At 47.3% G+C, this 20,731-nt stretch overlaps 1 protein-coding gene across 1 annotated transcript in view; it reads left to right on the top strand.

Moving 5' to 3' along the window:
* The first annotated feature begins 5,062 nt into the window (after positions 1-5,062).
* The window catches only part of B4GALNT3 (beta-1,4-N-acetyl-galactosaminyltransferase 3), a 62,824-nt gene continuing 47,155 nt past the window's right edge, over positions 5,063-20,731 (top strand). The window contains exon 1 of the mRNA XM_066549754.1: positions 5,063-5,546. Within this exon, the coding sequence (XP_066405851.1) occupies positions 5,063-5,546 (484 nt within the window). The remainder of the gene's footprint in view (positions 5,547-20,731) is intronic.

Here is a 20,731-nt window from a genome sequence, read left to right as displayed (position 1 = left end):
ACTCTAAATTGTAACTGTACTCCCTGAAGAGTTTTTCTTAAACGTGCAAGTCTAGCTGTAGAAGTATACACCTTTTTTTAGCCTGCAGACTGGGATTATGTATGAAAACATTCTTGGACACAGTGTAGAAAGTGTGAGTGGTGGGAGCTGCAGTGATTCCTTTTATTTGCTGTCTTTGTAGGGCTCTAGACAAAAAGAGCAGAGTTTGGATTCTTAGATTGCATCAAATGTTAAGGACCTACTGTCCAAAACAGGCCATCAGAGGTAACCAGTGTTTAACCCACTGGCAGGAAACAGTTCTGCTATGACTGAAGTATTTGAGAGGAGTATAGTGGACTTCTGTTATCTCCCATTTGGCACCAAGTGAACTGTTGGAGAAAAGGCATCTTTGAATGTGGGGTAGAGTGACTGCCCTTCAAGCAAGCTCTAGAAATGCAGCTTGAAAAACAGAGCCCTTAGCAGGGTTGCCTGTTCACTTACACTGACTAAATTGCATATTTTAAGGATTGTGATGCTGTTGGACTGGGGACAGATGTGTAAATACAGATTATTTGGGTTTATTCAGAAAACCCAGAAGGGCTTTTAACACAGAAATGCTTCAATGTTAAAGCAAGACTATTAACTGTACAGGAATGAAGCGATTCACTCTCAAAATGGACCCGATTTTAATAAAAAGCTCAGGATTTACCTTGGTGAGGCATGTCTGGGATGTGCCAAATGCCTCCTGTATTGATTCAGAGATCAAATTGCTTTTCTTTTACTGTAAATATTTCTCTCAGTATGGTGTCACTTTTAAACCATCCAGTACAGTAGTTTTTCCTCTTCAGTCTTAGCTTGGGTGGACAGACGTCTACAGGGAATGCTGCTCATCTCTGTGGTCTGTAATGTCTCTGATAACATGACTGTGATGCATCTTTAGAACTTCTTGAAAAGCGAGCATGATGAGCACACCCACTTTAAAATATAAACCAAGTATTACTATGTTTAATACAGGGGAAAGAAGAAATTATGTAAGACTAGACTGAAAACATGGATTTCCCAAATTCTCAAATACATATGTTCATCTTTCATTATGATAAATAGCTAAAGCCTGCAAAGTCTCCTGAAAGTTCTCACCTTAAAGTACAGAAAAACCTTTTTCAGGAAGTGCAAGTGTGTGCTCTAGATATCAAGAGATGGTTCTGATGTGCAAAAAAGCAATTTAGGTCAACTCCTGGGGCGGGTCTTGCAATCAGGAGGTGTTCCTAGAGCACTGCAAGAAGCTCATGTGAAAATGTGACCTCTGGCCAGCTGAAAAGGAAGGGCAACCATTTCTATGTAACTTTATCTGGACAGTGGGGACTTGAGAGCTAAGGCAGGAGTTATGCAGTGAAATGACACAAGCATGAATGAGGCTTTGCACCCAGACAGCCAAGTGGTAGGAGAGCAATGGGATCCTGATCCTGTCAGTCAAAGTCATGGCTGTGTGTGCAGCAAGAGGAAATCACAAACCCCAACCCAGGCCACACCATACAAATGCTGGCAGTGAAATTGTATTGGTAAAATATCAGAATAAAACACATGAGACTCCATTTTCTTTTTGGTGGAAAAAGCCTATTCTTTATTCATGTAACTTGTTTTTATACACTTTTACTGACCTCGTGTGGGACTCCTATTGGTTAGGAGCTTTCTTGCCAATTTATTGGTTAGTAAAAGGTATTTTACTTGTCCATCAAATCTCTCTACTCCTAAATTGTTTACATATTTTCTTCACTGACTGCCATGGGGTAGATTTAATATTTATGCAGGTGCTAGTTGTTTTTCACCCAGGGATAGGCTGTTATATTAATGAACTGTTCACACCAGCATTGCTTTCACATGGGAATTTGCAAACTGCTGGCTTGACAAGGCTAGCCACTGATAGAGCAGACCTGATTTTATGAGGCCTTTATTTTATAATTTTTCTTCCTTACTGCACCAGTAAAATATGACCATGGCTGCACAACCCTCTGTATCAGCACCACTTAGCTGAGCAAGGAGGTCCTTCTTGCTGATAGGTTATTAATTGTGGGGCTGCACTGCTTCCCTTACAGCGGTGTTCAACTGCAGCATTGACAGGGATTTTTCTGAGCTTGCTCCACTAGTAATACCTTTTAGAGCCCAATCAAATCCTGAGGTGCTAAAAAGAGAAATAATGGGGAGCTGTGTCTTCAGAAACTGCTTATTCCTCTTAGAAACACTTCTGCCTTTGAACCATTTCTATGGAGAATGTCAAGATGAAGTCATTGTGCTTTAGAGCATAGCTGAGATCAGGAAGAGGAGTATGGAGCCACCAGGGTGGTGAAGTCTAGGGACAGTTGGGTATCTGTGGTGTGGAACTTGTAATTAGCGTTGGAAGTTGCACAAGAAGAAAGAAGGGAAGGAGCAAGTGGCAGATAATTGCACCTTTGGGGAGCCTACAGAGAAACAATGCTGGCATGGAGCTAAAAGTGATTTACAGAACAGAGAAACAGTTGTTAGATAACTAGAAGCAAAAACATAACAAGAAGCAGAGATGCTCGGAGATTTATCTAGAGAGGGGGGAGCCAGGAGGAACAGGAGATGTGCATTAAGTGCTGCACTTGTATCAAAGGCTGCTTTTATCATGAGGGAGCATAGCCAAAACAGAAAACAAACAGCAGCTCAAACAAAGCCAAAAAATACTCCTGGCCAAGAGCCAGTTTCTTTGAAGTGGGCATTCAGGGTAGGCTGGGAGAGAGGTGTCCTGAAGCCAGCAGCAATGTCCAATATCAAAGGACGGTCCATCAGGCAATGTCAGCTCCTGTTGGAGTCACCTCCACCCACCCTGGGCCCTATTCCTGTCTCACCACCTCCAGCTCACCTGCTTTCCTCTCCCTGAAGGGCTGAGCCCAGCACATGGCACACACTGAGGATGAGAGAGGTGGAGGGCTGGGCATGCACTCCTGTGACTTGGGATGCCTGAGAACCTGAGACTATAAGACTCCTAGTAGAGTTGAGATAAAAACAGTTATGTGAGGTGGTTTTGAACCTATCACTGCAAGAATCTTATTCCTGAATATCTGTTCTTTCTGCAATGAATAAGTGGCCCAAAATAAGTTATTTTCAAGTACAGTGCAGAGCTATTGAATTTTATGGCTTCACTTTTCATTACACAGATTAATTTTGTCCCTTAATACTGTTCTACTGTAACTGTATTGTAACAGATGCCAGAGTAATTTCCTTAAGCTTTTTCCCCAGAGACAAGAGCTTTTCTGTATCATAGTACAGTTCCATCATGAAGAAGTTTGTTTCTTTAGAAGCTGAAAATACTACTGTTAGCCTTTACTTTCACTTTTCCCTTCCCTCCATTTTAGTACAATGCTCACTAGAGAAAAATGTGATTACTTATTTTAATATGCAACAAAGTGCAGTTGTTATTTTTCAAGCATAAGGTTGTTCATTTAAGAAATGCAGACAACTTTCTGCTAAGAATACATCATTAAATTCTCATTCTTTAAACAAAGTTAAATTTAGATCTGTATTTATTACACACTTTTCTTAGTATTTTCTGCCTTTTTTGGAACACGTATAAAAATTTGGTCTATTTCTCTCACGCTGGATAAACCTCAAACTAACACACCACCAAAAAACTCTAACAGTGTCATGTCCCCATGAGAATCCTGCCTTGTTAAACTGCACAGAGTTTCCCATTTTTAGTTGTGTGTGTACTGGTGTTGTCTGGCTATTGGCAGCTCTTTCTGTTTACACTGGAGGAATTATCCCCCATTATTCAGGCTTGGATGATGGATGTGCATCTGTGGCCTCAGATGGGGTAGGAAGGAGGAACACAAGCGTTGCATCCTTCAAAGCTGCACCATGGACCTTGTCCCAGGGAGGCTGGGGGAGCCCAAGGACAGAGCCACTCACCAGGCTCCCCCACCATGGGTTTGTTTCCAGCTTGAGAAAAAAGTCTTTTCAGCTTTGCCATGGGGTACAAACCCTCTGGGTGTGCTTTCCCTGAGCAAGAGAAACATCTCCAGCACAGAGCTGAAGGGAGATGGCTCTGAAACCTTTGTGAGATATTCATAAAAAGGAGACCTCTCGTCCCTTGGTCCATCCCAGTTCTGTGACAGGTGATAGCAATGTTCCTTGGTGCTGCCTGGATGCTGAGAATGTTCTGTTCAGTGTTTGATGCCCGGGACTATGGATGCTGCTCCAGCTCCCCAACCAGTGCCAGCAGTCTGCCAGTGTCAGCCTGTCCCTGCTGGGACTCACACCACTGTTCTGTGTCCCTCAATGTCATTTAAAAGGCTTTTGGCACATTTTTAAAGCTAAAGAACAGCAAGCATCCTTTTGCACAGCATCACAATTAAGAAGGGTACTTCTAAATAGGGATCTCAAGAAAAAAAAGAAAAAAAGGAGTATCATAATTTCATTAATTTAAAAAACTAAAAAAACAACTTCAGCCTGAGAGTTTCTGTTCATGGTCCCACACAGCACAGGAACTGCATTGGTGCAAGAGTGGAGCTGTGAAGGAAAACAGTTGCCACCAATGACCCAATACCCACATCACAACATTCCCTTTTCGGAAAGGGGTAGCTCTGGACTAGCTCCCCAGCTGGATACATGATGTGCATGCCAGATGTTATCTCCCATTTTCCTTCACCGAGGGGGAATGCAGTTTGCAGCCTCCAAGACAGCTTGGTGATGTGAATGAAACCAACAGCATGGCAAGGACTCTGAGAAGTCACTTCAGAAGTTGCTTGAGACATAGAATGAAGCAGCCATTTCACCCAGGGAAGGTCCTGGTTTTTGTGTAAACCTCTGACAGCCTCTCGCTGAGGGGGCTGACGATGTAACATCGCATCTGGTCAGCTGCTTGAGAAAGCAGGTTTGGAGGCTTCACCAGCCCTCTTCCTCCTCACCGAGCGATGCACGTCCAATTACATACACCTGTTGCACCAGGTGAACGACACGTTAAATGGATTCAGCTGTGTGTAGTACCAGCGCGAATTTGAATCGTCCCCTCTCATTCTACTTCCCTCCCTGTAGAGGAGTTACCATCTCGCCGGTGAGGATCGGGATGGTAACTCCACCGGCACCAACTCCAACACCACCAACACTCCTGAGGCACGGAGAGCGGCTGCGAGGAGGGTCCGGCGTTTCCACCGCCACTGAGGCGGCTGTGTGCGGCCAGGGCGGGAGCGGAGCCCTCCGGCAGCGCTCCCTGGGGCGGAGGCAGGTGCGGGGGGCGGCGGCAGCGCGGGGCCGGGGCTGCCCGCGGGGGCGGGCGCTGCGCGCACCTGGGCCCGCCCCGCGCCGCGCACGGCGGCAGCGCCGGGGTCGTGCGGCCGGAGCGGCGGGGCCGGAGCCGGAGCCGGAGCATGGCCCGGGGCGGCGGGGGCCCGGCGCCCTGAGCGGCGCCATGCGGGGCCGGCTGCTGGCGCGGCTGCGGCGCCGGAGGCAGCTGCGGCTGCTGCTGGCCCTGGGCGCGCTCGCCCTCGGGCTCTGGGCCGCCTACCTGGAGCTGGTGGCGGCGGCCGGCGGCGGGACTGCCCCGGAGCGCAGTGAGTGATCCCCGGCAGCGGGGCCGGAGGGGACGGGAGGGAGCGGGGGGGTCCCGTCCTTCGCAGCCCGAGCACCCGCGGTCCTCGGGAACCCGTGCGGTGCCCCCTTCCCCGGCCGAGTGAGCGCAGCCGCGGGGGTCGGAGCGCGGCTTTGGCCCCGGGAGCGGCCGGGCGCTGTGGCTTCCCTTCCCTGCTTTTGGCCTGCCTTTTGGCTCTCGCCCCCTCTCTGCCGGGAGACCTACCCAAAGCTGACCGTGCTGGAACTGTAGAGCGCGGAGCCGCGGCTTTGAGATGTCTGTCCTTCTTGCTGCTTTGGTGTAAGGCAGCAAGGATGCTTTGAACGCGACTTTGATGCGAGGAGAAGGAGGGGATGCGCACCCGCGAGAGGCGCCCTGCCCGCCCGCTAACGGGCTCGTTGCGTGCAAACTTTGGGGAGTACAGCGGGGCTCAGGCAAAGTGCAACGAGCTGCGCTTTGCTCTCTGAAGTAGAGGAAAATTCTGTCAGTGTCTTGTGGTTCGTTTTTGAGGTTCTCTTTTTGAGTTACAGAAAAGTTTCGAATGGCTCATGGTTTGGTAAAATTGCTTGTGATGTTGGTGCTGTTTATTAAACCATGTCAGTACTCGGTACTAATCTAATTTGAAAGGATGTTTAACTACATGTTAGTGTTTAACTGTTGATACTTTCCACTATATTGGTCCTTTTATTATGCGTTACAAACCTCCAAATTTATGCTCCCACGAATCAGGCTTGGTTCCAATCTTAAAGCTTTGGACAGTGGCTGTGCAAGGGGCGCCATGAAGGTCTACTCCCACAAAGTCCATCAAAGGACTTCAGCTTGTATATTTGTTCTGTATTATGCATGATATTAAGGCTAAAAAGACATATTTATTGTTCCAGCAGTGTAACAGGTCCGATTTCTTTGGCTAGGATAAGTCCTCTAGTAATAATCTTCTTTTTATGCTTGGCAGAATGAGAAGATGAATTGCCCTATGAGTCTGCTTTGCATTTCATCTTTCATGCAGTCTCACCATGCCTTTTACTGTACATCACTTTGGCAAAACCCCACCAAAAATGCTTAGAGACGATTTGTACAGGTGGGCAGAGGGCTCGTGCAGGAGCAAGGGAGAAAACAACTGAGAAGTATTTAAAATAATGGTTATGGGGAGAGAGGGGCTGAGTCGGGTGTTTGGAGTTGCACAGCTGATGGTCCTTTCACTGCCAGCAATGCAGAGGGAGAAGGAGGGTGAAGCAGAGATGTTCAGGAGAAAACAACTTTGTTAGTGAATTGGGTTATTCCTCTTTGCTCTAAGGCAGGGTTATTTTTACATCTTTGTTACAAAAGTCATTCTGTTTTAAGACTGAAACTGGAAACAGTGAGATGACTGTAGTTACTACCAACCAAAACAGAACATGAACAAAATAATTGCATTATATTAAAGTTCAATTATATAAAATTCCAGATTCTCTCAAATCCACCAGAGACGCTGCTGCTCATTGCAAACAGGAGGTATTTAAATGCTGCTGGAAAGGGTGGGAGGGTAAAATCCTCTGGCAGGCAGTTCCTCATGGCTTAGCATCACAGGGGGCTGTGGTCACACTGGGCACTTGGTGTCATGTTTTCCTGGCCTTGCAGCCAGAATCCTGGAACCTGCTAACAGGAGGAAGGTTAATCTCTGACCTTCCCCACCCTTCCTCTTGCCCTACTGCCTCTAAAAGCCTGTTTTGTTTTAAGAGAAATCAGAAATCTGAGCAGAAGACAAATAGTATTTGTTTTCTTTTGGCTGTTAAAACTAAGTAATATTTTTTTCTTTGGGGAGAGGGATGGCTGTGCTTGTGACTCCATGTGGTGACTCTTTCCTGGGTCCTGGGAAGCTGAGGGGGGGAGTGACTCTGCAAGCAATGAATAGTTTTTTGCCTTGTTTTCTGCATTGTTTTCTGTTGCATGTCCCAGGTGGGAGCCCTATTGTAAATCACTCCTGGGACGAACCAAGAGCTGCCACCCCAACTTAGCTGATGCAACAGTTATTAATGATAAAATTCAAAAGCTCTTTATTGGGCAGTTTTTCTGGACAAAAGGCTTCTCCATTGCGGCCAGAAAGGTGAAAAGCTGTTGGGCTTGATAGATCTACAGGAGATCACTGTTTCCATCTCCTGTGCCTGTAATGGAGTTTCTTCTTGCCTCACTGAAAGGCATAATAGTACAGCCTGTGTATGGAAAGCCAAGTTTGTTTTTCTCTTTCCAGAGAAGTGAGTCTCCCTCTTGCAAAGCTGTAAAGACTCAGAGAAAATATTGCTCCTCCTCTCAGGCCTGCATGTGATGGAGCACAAGCCCCTGTGATGCCCCCACAGCATCCCTGCTCTCAAGTCTGTGTCTTAGAGCAAGTCTTCAGGCATGGTGGATCTTCCTGAGCTTTATGCTCCTCTCATCTTACCCCCCAGGTCAGTGTGTGCTGGATAGAGCAGATCAGCACCCAGGGATGGGTGTTTGAGTAAGTGATGCTGAAAAATTGGGGTCCTGACTGTCCTCTCTTGAGGTGTGTGCAGCTCTGCTGTGCAGCAAAGTCAAGCAGATAAAATAGTTTGGATAAAAGTGAATGAGGAATTTAGGAGAATATCATGTAATCATCAGTATCTATTGGCATTCATGATGCTTCATCACCATGTGCTGAGAGAGTCTCTGGCCTGAGGAAAGCTTTGCTGTAATGTTAAAGTGAAAGGTTGTGAGGGATCAGCCTGAGGTGCAGAACTCGTGCCTGGTGTACGCCATGGCTTGGCATTTCTGTGTGCCACAGCTGATTGGGAAAGTTGAGCTTTCAGGGAGGTTGGGATGGGCTGGACAGGCACAGAGGGTAGTATGGGCTCTTGTGAGTGATGGCTTTCCTTTGAAGGTGATGCTGAAATGAGTAGTTAGTCGGGTAAAGGAAAAGAACTTGTTTTTTTTCCTTGTGATGCGAGTGTATTAAGGTGATGCTCTTACATATTCTTTCCAGGGAGCCTTGTTGGTAGGACTGTTTGCTCATGGGTAGGAGGGTGTTTCTGTTGCTGAGGGGTTTGCCTTCTGGTTTTTATTTTTTTTTAATTGAGCATGTTTGGCTGGTTTGCTGCTCAATAGGTGTTTATAGGAATCTTAAACATGTTTACAGCTGAGTGAAGAGAAACAAGCAGCCTGCTGTGAGCTGAAGATGGGCACACTCTCCTCACGTGGAATGTGGCCTGTTGTCATCCAAAACAAGTTTTAACAGGCAGGACACTGCCTCCCTGCCAGGAAACCCAGAGAGCTGGAGACAGTCTGTTTACTGCTGCTGCTGACAGGCACTAACCTCTCTGGAGTGGGCTCTCCACTAGGAATGTTTTCCTCATCTTTATGAGCTGCTACACAGCACACTTTGCTCCTGCTGGAAATGGGGAAATTTTATTATTGAAAGGGTGAATGAGGTGTTGGGAAGGGAGAAGACACAGAGGTCTGGAGAGCAAGTCCTGCATCTTGCCTTTACTGCTGTAATGCAGGGCAGGGAGAGATCTTTGCTCGGGGAAAACCCTTATCCCAAAACACTGCCACTTCCAGAGCTGCTGCAGTGCTGTTTGGATTGAAGAAGTGGGTCTGACAACTCTTCCTGCTCCCTCTGTTTTTCTATTCTGTGCCCAGAAGTGCCTCCTCTTGCCCCCCTGTGCAGAAGGGTGTGACTGAGGGAGTCACAGGGCTTGTGAGGCTTGTGTCAGTGGGCTGTGTTTGCAAAAAAATCCTGTGTCAGCATAGTGAAAGCACAGCCCCATCCCTGTAGAAACTTGGAGGTGAGGTCATTCCCAGCCATTGCTGTGCACAATCTGTTTTTTCTGCTGCAAAGACCATGGTATTTCAGGAGTCTATAAACCATTTGTACTGATTTCTTTTATTGCAGGTTGTGCTCAGTGTCACACTGAGCCAGGCCCAGGGAAGGTGTTCAGGATCAGGTTGGAATCCTGTAGGAACAAGGAGTTGGGGGCCCCTTTCTTAACTTGCCCTTCCCAGCTGCTTCGACCTACTCCCATTCCTCCACATTTGATTGTTGTGAGTAAATAGCACTGGGAGTGTGTTATCTTCCTATCTTGGATTGTGGTAGTGGTTTGTATCTCATTTAGGGTTTCAGACTGCTGCTTTGCTAACTCAGGAGTGCACATTCCCACTCTCTGAAGTGGAAAATAGGAAGGTTTAGAAGAAACCAATAAAGAAGTCCTCATGGCAAGACTTCCAACTCCCCAGTATGAACATCTTCACTATCCCTTTGCTTTCCCAGAACATTCTTATTCCTGCACCATGTGAGTTCTGACCTTCAGGCATCCAGGCCACTGCAGAGCAGTGCAAGTTGTCCAAGTATTGATGTGAGTGGGCAGGTGAATGTGTTGGTATGAGAAAAGTGTCTGCCAGGAAGGTGAAGTTGGACATTTAATGTAATGTATCAACTTCCTCCTCTTGCCTGTGTGCACACACCCTGAGGAGCACACCTACACCTGCAGGTTCATTCCCATGCTCATGGCTGGCTCCTGCAATCCCTCACACGCCATCTCTCCTGCCTGGGCACGCACGGTATCGCTCTCCTGCTGAGCTAATTGCCCCCAAGGTTCTTCAGTGTGTGTGGGGAGAGATGGGGCCATGTGGTGTCTGAAGGGTGTATTTCCTCTCTGGGCAAACTGCTAACCCAGGTGTCCCCCTCAAAGCACCCCTGCTGAAGGCAGTGTCTGTACCATGGAGCCTGGACATGCTGTGTGCTTGGAAGGACACTGGTGAGGCAGCCCCATTCCCAAAGCACTTTGTGGGCCTGTAGCTGTGAGGGGAGGGATGTCTGAAGGGTGTATTTCCTCTCTGTGCAAGCTGCTAACCCAGGTATCCCCCTCAAAGCACCCCCTCCTGAAGGGAAGGTCTGTACCATGAAGCCTGCATGTGGTGTTTCTGTGCTTAGAAGGACACTTGTGAGGCCTGTGCCCAAAGTACATTGTGGGCCTGTAGCTGTGAGGGGAGGGATGTCTGAAGTGTGATTTCTTCTCTGTGCAAGCTGTTAACCCAGGTATCCCCCTCAAAGCAGCCCCTCCTGAAGGGAATGTCTGTACCATGAAGCCTGCATGTGGTGTTTGTGTGCTTAGAAGGGCACTTGTGAGGCCTTTGCTTACAGGGCAGCGCCATTCCCAGAGCACATTGTGGGCCTGTAGCTGTGGGGAGAAGGATGTCTGAAGTGTGTATTTCCTCTCTGTGCAAGCTGTTAACCCAGGTATCCCCCTCAAAGCCCCCCCTCTGTACCATGAAGCTTGCATATGGTGTTTCTGTGCTTAGAAGGACATTTGTGAGGCCTTTGCTCACCGGGCAGTGCCATTCCCAGAGCACATTGTGGGCCTGTAGCTGTGGGGAGAGGGATGTGCCCTGCAGGCAGGGCAGGGGTGCTGCCAGGGGGTCAGGGTGACCAGAGGTGCTGGGGCATCCTGCTCTGTGTGTGTAAGGGGAGCCAGCATCCCCAGCCCATGGTCACAGCCCAGACTGCTCCCACAGGCTCCAGGAGAGAGCCCAGGGTGTCACTATTAGTCTGGACATGACATACACACACGTGATCAGGGTGTAAAAAGAAAAAAGTTTTTTATTCTGCGTGTTCTCCAACTTATATACTCTTAACAAAGCGTGATCTTTATTGGTGCAAAGCAATTAACATCAATACAATTGGCAAAAGTTTTACAGAAATTTAATAAGGCACGTATACACATCCACTTATGCAGGTAGTCTAGCTTACAAAAATTTTCATGTATCTTTTCTAATCTGTTTCCTTGCTGATGGCCTTGTCTTCTTCCTTGCTATATATTCGCTCGAAAATCATCAATTGTTATTTCTTCTATTAACTCAGCTTTGCTTGCAAGCCAGCTGTCAAAGCCCTCCATACCAGGGTTTTAGGGAGCAATGTGGCTCACCCTGGAGTTTGGTTGGGAGGTTCGTTGGTGCAGCTGGTGGGGAAGCCCAGATCTCAGGTGGCTGTGCCATGCTTGTCCTGGGCCAGTACATCCCTGCCCTGCTGCTGGGGTAGGTGCTGCAGGTAGGGTGTGAACCTGGTGCTTCTTCACCACTTGACTTCCAGTCAGGTGAGTGTTTGTTTTCTTGGAGCTTGGCCTGCAGTTTGTGTGGCCTCAGCAGATCCCCAAATAATTTGCCAAGATTACATACCACCTTTATAAATAAACTCTTGTGTCATCTCTTCATGTACTCATGTTAACTATGACAGATTTATGTAGTGGTGTGCCAGAACAGCATGTATTCCTGCACACACCTTCCTGTCACGAGTGGGACTGGGTTAGAATAGCTTGGATCTCACAGGGGTACCCTCCTGTGCATCTCCTCCACACCACAGGGGGAGGGCAGAGAAATGATGCTGTCTTCTGGAGATGTGTCTGTGTGCTGCAGTAACAGAGAGGCTCTGCCTTCTCCCACCTGCAGGTCCAGGCAGATGTGAGGGAAGATGGACATCATCTTTCATCTGCTGGTTTGAAATTACTGACACCAGCAGGATGGAGAAAGGCAGGATGCTCTCCTGAGCACAGAAACTGCCTTGTAGGTTCTGGCACTTGGGAATGGAGTAATTATGGGGTTCTTCCTCCTAGCCTCAGGAGTTTATATGTTTTGTCCAGTTTCCCTTTCCTATTTGTTCTTGCTCTGCACTGATGCTGCCTCTTACAGTCACTTCCCAATTCCACTGCTTTTTTTTTTTTGACTTGCAGTAATAACTGAGAAAGACTTTCCAGAAAAGGAAATAAGCTGGCTGATTTACATATGGTGTGAGATTTCAGACAGAGCCATGTGCCTTGGGTGGAAACAGTTGTGAATCTGGGCCTTGGATACTCACCCTTTTTGTGATGTTAGAAATTCATAGCCTGTGTGTGTCATGAGCCAAGCCAGAGTACACTGGGATCTTGACCAGAGCTGCTCTGTGTTTCTGTTTTCCTGAGAAGACTTTCCTGTGCCAAAGTGCAAAGGCCTTTGATGTTCCTGATCTGGAGAGAGTTCCTGATGCTTTGATGGTCTGGGATTGTGCTGACATTAAGTTGTCCTAAGACATCACAGGAAAATAATTTGTGTTGCCATAATAAATAATTTAAATCAACTACACAGAATAATAATATTCAAGCAGTCAGTCTTTAAGATATTGAATCATTTTAGACAATCCAAAGATTTTGGGTGGACTTTAGTCCCCTTGAAGCATCAGTGCCCCTCAAAAGATCACTAATTCTGATTTTATAATTTCCTAAGGCTTAGTTATTTCAGCATTCTCAGACTATTTCCCATTTGAGTTGTCTTGGAGGTTTTTTGAGGGGTAAAAGAGGTCGATGTGGAGTTTTTTTCCCCAGCTTCTGAAAGAAGGGGATTAAGCTGTCACAGATTACTTTACAGTGTAGGTCTGATACCCTTATGTGGCAAAACAGTCACGTCTGGGGCTATTTTTCCTTTTCTGTGTCACTGTTTTCCATCAGAGATACAAATGGTCTCAGGCCTTTGCATCATCCATGGGGCTTTCCCTTCTTACTCCAGTGACCTCGATGTTAATTTCTGACAGTTCAAATATTCTTTCTTTGTTTTACCCAGTTGGAAATTAACAGCCAGTGCTAGTCAGTAATGTAAAAACACTGAATACAGATCAAAGGCTTGATGGTAACAGGCATGTGTTATCTTTTTGTCTTTCTTTTCCTCTTGTGTTCTGAGTTGTGAGCATTAGGAACTAGTAGCCTTACATGGCAGTCTGTGTTTCACTGAAATATGTAAATTCACACTCACTAAACAGTAGTTTATTGTCACATACTGTTGTGTTCCATTCACCAGTAAAAATGTTTTATTTGTGTCATTGCCTGTGATGGCCACAGAATTGTCTAGTAGAGCTCTCTTGGAGTGGGGATAATCTGCATTTATGATATGTGTAATTTTTCCTGCCATTCTTAGTAAATCTTTTTGCCTCTCCTTGAAGAGGCTATTTATTTATTTCAATGTCATTAGTGTGGGCTTGGCCCATATATTTGGTGTTGGTAACTCCCAACAGCTTTCTCAGAGCTGCCACTCATTTGAGCCTAGTTAAGATGTCTGCAGCCCTTCTGGTAAATACTTCACTTCCTAAATTAGTTTATTTATATTGCATAATGCAATTTTCTGTAAAATTGCAGTAGTCATGTCTGGATGCTATTAACCCCATCTGAGCTACAGAACAAAATTTATAATGGGCTGAGAAGATCCTGTCCAGACCACCCTGTACTAACAGCCTCCACTACCTGCTGCAGCAGCTCACTCTGCAGTAGCTGCCACAGTCCATGTTTTGTTGTAAACAGGCCAGTTGGGAGTGTTTTGTTTGTTTTCCATCAAAAATGCAAAATAAACAATCTGCCAAAACCAAGTTTTTCCATTGAACCTGACTGAACTATAATTTCCAGAGGTGTACCTTGGTAATAATTGTCTGCTTTACATAAGGAGTAAATAGCAATTGCAAAATGAGGCTTCTCCCATGCCTTGAAAACATCAATGCATGCTTGTGTCAGAGTGAATTCTGTGACCAACAGTTCTGCCCCACAGCCTGTACTCTCCCAGCAATGGGAGGGAGTAGTTAGCTGCATCTACTTGGAAATTCAAAGTAACATCCAAGCCAAGGGGTTAAGAACAAAGGCATTATTAAGTTCTTTCCCAGCTCGTGTGTTGCTTCTTTTTCTTGCTAGGGGAACAACAACAACAAAAAGGCAGTGAGGAGGTTTGTTTTTAAATTTAGAGTAGAGCAAGGGTGAACCTGAAACCTCTGTGGGACTCCTGTTGTGCCAGCACAGTGGCCAGAGGGAGGCTGAGCCTCATCTCCCAGGGAGCCCCTCTGCTGAGTGTGGAGAACTGAACATTTGCAGGGAACTGCATCAGTGGGGGCAGTCACAAAGGACCACATTCCCCCTCCCTATTCCCCAGAATCTTGTAGGCACCATCTCATCCAGGGAATCCCAGGCATGGGCTGAGGAGGAGGCTGGAGCCTAAAGCACCTGAGGGGATGTGGAGAGCAGCCCAGGGGGCAGCAGAATGGTGGGATCCCCAGGAAAGGGGCAGGATGTGCAGGTGGGATCTCCAGGCAAGGGGCTGTGAGCCACCTCTCTGCCTTCTGTTCTGGGCCCTATAACCACAGGGACTGGTGACCCACAACTCCCTCAGGTTCCAAGGGTGTTCAGAACAGAGGTGTCCCACAGCAGCAAGGCAAGTGGGTGCCCACTTTTTTGTGGGAAGGCAGATAGGGACACAAAGGAAAGATGAGAGATGCCATCAGCCACGTGGTAGCAATGTAAAATATCTGCATGGATCTAAATTCATATGGATTCTAGAAAGATTTTCAGCACTAAACACAAGCCTGAATGGTGGTTGTGGAAAAAAAGATGTTGCCAAGTTGGTGCTTGGTTTGTCTCCATGTGCTGGCTGAACCACCAGCTGTAAGCACCTCAAGCCCCAGAAGTGGTTTGGTGTGGACCGTCATTCTCCTCTCCCCTCTCAGGCAGGGGCAAAACCCTCTTTACACAGGTATTTAATTAATCAGGACCTAAGCAGTCCTGGGTTTGTGGGATGAGGAGCACAGCAGAGCTTGTTGCATCACCTTTTTTTGCCCGTGTGCCTTGGCTGCTCTGTCTCTGTCACCAATTCCCAGGGGCATTCCTGATCTTGCTCTTTTTCAGCTGCTTCCTCAGTCAGGAAGAACTTTGTAAGTTGCATGAGTTGAAGGCCAGTTGTACTGCTCCGTGTTTTGCTATGTTGGGAGCTTATTTATACTTGAAAAGATGTATTCTAATTTTGCTTCTGCTGTTTTGGTTACTTTTTCTTCAGGGAATTGCACACACTTTGTGGCACCAGAGTTTGACAGAATTTAACCTTGATAATGGGTGTTTTCCTTTTCCATGGAATTACTGGCTGTAGCTGATGATCTGTATTTACTTGTTCACATTGCTCACCTGCTCCAGTAGTGGAGCTAAGATTGTCAGCATTGAGCCTGAAATTAATTTGCTTTTTCTGCCTGTGCCTTTCATCCACTGGCAGTTTCTCTGTTGCTGCCATGGTGTGCTGCCCACCTGCACTGGCCTCCAGCTAATAAATGCTTCCACCTCTCTTGTTCCTTTCCCTTCTCCCTGAGCCCTCATCACTGCTGCTGCTCTGAAGAAGTGCTGATGTTGCTAGCACATCTCTGCACTTGTGATTCCTCCCAACATACCACCCTTCCTTGCAGGTCTTCCAAGGCTTTTCCAGGCACATTGCACTTCCTGCAGTAGGGAAGAGGGTCCTTGGTGTGTGCTGGGGGGCAGGGGAAGGTGCACTCCCTCTTTGAACTCCTGCTGTACCCTGCCCCAGTCTGGCCAGTATTATTTCAGTTTGTCTGAACTGTCTGATCGCTGTCTGCATTCCATCAGCCCCAGCCATGTGGCCGATTTCCTTTGGTTTGCAAATTGTAATTGCTCTGCCAATTAACTCTGGGTCTTCCAGTACACTTTCTTGAGTGCTTTTTCCCAAACTCCATGCTTCCCAAAAGACATGGCTAGTTGGGTTTTTTCCTGTTCTTTTTTTTGTGTTTGTTTTTTGTTTTTTTTGTTGTTGTTGTTGCTTTTTGGTTTTGTTTTTTTTTTTCTTTTTTTTTTTTTTTAGTTTTTTGGGGGTTTTTTGTTGTTTTGTTTTTGGTGTGTTTTTGTTGGTTTTTTGTTTGTTTTTTAAATCTTTATTCTTTGTAAATTTTGTTTCCACCTTTGTTTTATAACTCTTTGTTCGAATTTGATACACAACGTAGGCAGATCGAGGAGGGAAAGAAGCATTTTAGCAAGTTTGGCAGCTCATGCAGAAGTAGAGGAAGAAAGAAACTGGAAGGTAAAATCAGCAGAAGAGGAAGCATTTGAAAGTACAGATGACAGGAATTATTTAACAAAAGTAAGGAGTGGCCAAAAATGGGAGATAGTAAGATCAGAGCAGAGTGATCAGAAAATGCCAGTGGCCCCTAAAATATTGTGATGTGTAAGGAACTGAAGGCTAGATTAGAAGGAAATACTTGGGGTTTCAGTGGAGCAGGGACTGGAACAGAGATCAGAAAGAGAGATGTAGAAAGAAGAGGGTGCAGAATAAACCACTATTTTAGGTTTAAAAGAGGTGGAGGAAAATACTGGGATAAAACTTAGAGAGGCTTGTAGGAATCATAAGCTGCTCTACCAGGATGGTTAAGAATGTATTTGGTGTCATAAGGGTGTTGTTTGGTGCCTTGAAAATCAGTAGCATGATGACTTTTTACTGTGGTTAGTGTCTGTGTAGGGCATTCTGCTCAGTGCTGCAGATGCTGCTCTTGACTGGCAGAGTGTGGTTACCTGGTTTGTCCTGGGTGTCAAACAAATGCTCAGCACTTGGTCAGTTTTTTCTGCAGAAAAAGATTTGCTAATATAGTCAGGAATTTTTTATGTACCCCTCCTTATTTGCAAAGGATGTAAAGTCCCTTTTCTCAATGTACAGTGAAAATTGAATAAGAGATGCTTGGTTTGCACGTAGTCCTGTGGCTTATGGTCAGGTAGCATTTAATCTAGAAACTCTGAATTTGCTAAGGTTCATGCTACCTCTGCTCCTTTCATAATCCTCAGGGCCCCCTTCCAGTCTTGCCATGCCTTTTGGGGCTTTTCCTCTTACACAGAGGGATAGGGGTTGTTTGCTGGAACCAGTGCAAGTTTGCATCTGGACACGGGGAAATTGTCCCTGCTCAGCTCCCACCCTGAGCACTGATTGACAGAGCAGGGTTTGCAGCATTGCAGACTCAGCAGGGAAGGCATCCCGTCCCTGGGTAAGGATTCTGTCTGTGATGGGCAGCATGCCGGAGAAAGGCCCATTATGGGAAGGAGCCAGACCAGGCTCTCCTATGAGCAGTGTTGATGCTTGTTCAGCCTGGCACACTGGGGTCCAGTGTGCACCACCTCCAGGACTGTCCCAAAGTGTGTAAAACTCGTGGTATCCTGTTGCAGGTTTGCAGCCTCAGTTATTCCTCTGGGCAGAACGAGAGTGCTGAGAGCTCCCAGAGATCCCCTGGGAGCTGCAGTTTGTCCTTGCTCCATCTCTCAGCCATGGGGAGGGATTTGCTTCAGCCCACATCAGTGTGGCATGCCCTGCCCTCACCTCGGTGCTGCCCAGCTCTCCACAGCTGAGCTGCTGCTGCTGCCTGGGTGGAGAGCCAGAGGCTAAAATTAGCAGGGAGCTCTTCTCTTGCCAAGTGCTGTGTCTGACCCAGCTGGGCCTGGCAGGGTAGAGAGGAAAATGCTCTTAAATCTCTCCACACAGAGCACCCTGCATGCCTGCTGCCTTCTGGGAGGGCTCCCTGAGAGGGTGGGGGTGCCCTGCCCTGGGTATGCTGGAGCAGTTGGGAGAGCAGGGTAATGCCAGGACAGTCCTGGGACGTGGTAGGAAATCCTGATTCTCAGAACTCTGTTTCCTTCTTGTTCTCCTTTTGAATGTCATATAAACAGCTGGGGAGGCCAGCTCTTGCTTCTGGGCACTTTGAGAGCTTCAGGCGTATCCTCGCTTGTGGAAAGGTTTTCTGGGCAAATGAGGGGTTTGGCTGCCCTAAGAAAATTAGTGTCTCTTCACCACTGCCAGCCTGCCAGAACAAGCTGCTAGAGATTTCACTGTCCCCAGGAGCTGCCCACCCTAAATGAGAGCTTGTTTGTTCTGTATTACAGGGTGGCCTGCAGGAGGGGCCGTGGCCTGGTGGTTACAGCACATATTTGGGCTAACAGGGACCTAGGCCAGCCTTGTCTCTGCTGCTGAGCAGCCAAGGCTTTGGAGCAAGCTGCTTTGACCTCCCATGCCTCAATTAAGCTCTATGTCAAAGGTGTCAGTGACAATTGTTATTTATTCTTTTAAAATGAATGAAAAAGCATTCTCTGGGCTCCAAATGCATTCACAGCTAGGAGAGCTTGTTTCATTATTCTGCGGTGCCAAGCCTGCCCTGCTGGAGCAAACCTGCTGGTTTGGCTTCCCCAGGCATGCTGCCACCCTGCCTTTTGTGAACCAACTCTGCCATTGTGTGTGAAGCAGGGGCAGGAACTTGTCTGGGCCCCCAGAATACAGATCTCATCTCTGACCTTTCCCATTCATTGCACTTGCCTGAACTGCACAGCCTGGGGCAAAAAAAGGGGTGGAAGAATGCAGCTGAGCTGAGGACTTGGTCATTAAACCCTTTTCCTTTAATTTCTTTAATTCCTTTTTCCAAGGCCCTTGAGTAGAGCTGTATGCAGTGGGTGCAAGGGCAGCACAGTGGCAAAGTGTGACCATTGTAGGCAGAACTACCAAGGAGGACAGTCTGAGGGACTCCATGGGTGTGGTGGAGCAAAATGAGCACCTCTTGAGTCTAAAAAAGGTCAGAGTAAATGTTAACATGGTTTGCATTGGGATTTGGGTTTTATCTGCAGTGGGTGGTGGGCACTGCTTTTAGGGAAAGCTGGGCCAGCTGCAGAAAAAAGAAAAGAGAGGAGGAAGGCATGTTCACAGTCTGCCTGGTGACTGTTCCTGCTGAAAGGGATGTGAAACTCCCCTTTTCCTGCAAATAGCAGAGAAACAGGAGCAGCTGGGATAGCTGCACTAGCTGTCTTCTGCATTTGACCAGCCAACTTGGAAAGTGGCCTTTCAGTATCTGGAATTGTACAGATGATGTGTGCCAGCCTTCTGCCAGGTCTCCATCACTTTAGGTGGACAGGGAAGAGAGAGAGCTCCAAGCACTGGAGGGGATGACAGGGGATGTGGTATGACAGGGTCCACCCTTGCTCCTGTCTCAGCTCTAGGCCACAGGTGCCTCCCTCCTCTGTGGTTTCATGCTGGTGAAGTAAAGGAAACAAAATTGTTAAGTGGGTCTCTGGCTTCACTTTCCTTTTCCCTGCTGGAGATGGAGTGAGCACTGCATGTGTGAAGGACATCAAGGTATTTTTAGCATGGGTGAAGAAAGGCAGAGTATAAAATACATGGGCAAATATGCCTCCTACAGCTGCAAGAGAACCTGCTCAGGGCTACTGTTTCTGCTGGAAAGGATTTATTTGCCTGAAACCAAGCAAGGTGAAGAAAGCACCACTTTCTTTCACCACAGGCTGGGGAAGAAGGCAGCTGTGTCTTGCTCTTCCCCCTCACACAAATCTGGCAAGTCCTAGTAGAGGATTTTTTCCTGGTGCTGGCAGCTCCTGGCTGTGTGTGCTGGCAGTGGGAGTGCAGGAGGGCTGGGGATGGAGCAATCCTGTGGGGCAGTGATGCTGCAGGGCCGGGGGATTGAGGCATTTGTGTCACTTCAGCTCACAAGCCTGAGGATGCACTTGCCTTTTCCTGGATGAGTCCTGCTCTGTGATGGAAAAGTGGCTTTTTCCTGCACTTGCTGGTTACAGTGAGAGCGACCTCCTTGCCCTTTGTGATCATCATTTACTGAAAAGTGGGTGAAATGCTTTTTCCATGTTCCCTTCCCCTTGCTGAACTCAGTTTTGATGCTGACTACTGGCAAAAATACAGATTTCTAACCAGGCAGCCATTGGAAATGGCCTGCTTTTGCTGTCTGAGGCTGTCCAGGAGGAGCCTATGCTCCAGCTCTGGGCTCCCCTGTCTGTGCCTGTCAGGCTGTGAGCATTCCTGCCCAGGGCCCTGCAGAGTTGCTGGGAAGATGCTGGGTGACATCAAGTGCTTTAGGCACTGTGCAGTGGGCTCCCTCTCTGCCCTGGAGAAGGCATTGGGAAGGGACTGGTGCTTCCCTGAAGCTGGAACAGCATGCATTGCCAGCACTTGGGCAAATGAAGAAGGGCTGGAGTATGACTTGAGGGGTGCCCCTGTGCTAAATTCAGCTCTGCAGCCAGTTTATTTAAAATCCACCACTGCAATCTTTTGCTGCCTCCCCTCTGGAGAGCTGGGCATTTACAAGGTCTGCAGAGATCTCTGCTCAAAGTTAAGCTGCTAAAATTCACAGAGATGCCTTTCTTGGGTTCAGCAGGTCTCAAGACTCTACAAGTCTTCTCTCAGACCCTGAAACTGGGTGGTTTGAGTGACCTGCTACTCTTTCCCTATATCCCCTGGTGTTAGAATGGGGTGTATGTCTCTAACTGTTGAGTGAAATTAAAAGGCACCTTAAGGTTTCAGTCACTGGAAAGCTTTTTTGGGAGAGTGGAGCTTCATGCATTGCTTGGCTGAGGG

Source organism: Molothrus aeneus, chromosome 5 (genome assembly GCF_037042795.1).
Source record: "Molothrus aeneus isolate 106 chromosome 5, BPBGC_Maene_1.0, whole genome shotgun sequence".
In the NCBI taxonomy this organism is placed as follows: domain Eukaryota; kingdom Metazoa; phylum Chordata; class Aves; order Passeriformes; family Icteridae; genus Molothrus; species Molothrus aeneus.
This window is presented reverse-complemented; position numbering and strand designations above follow the sequence as displayed.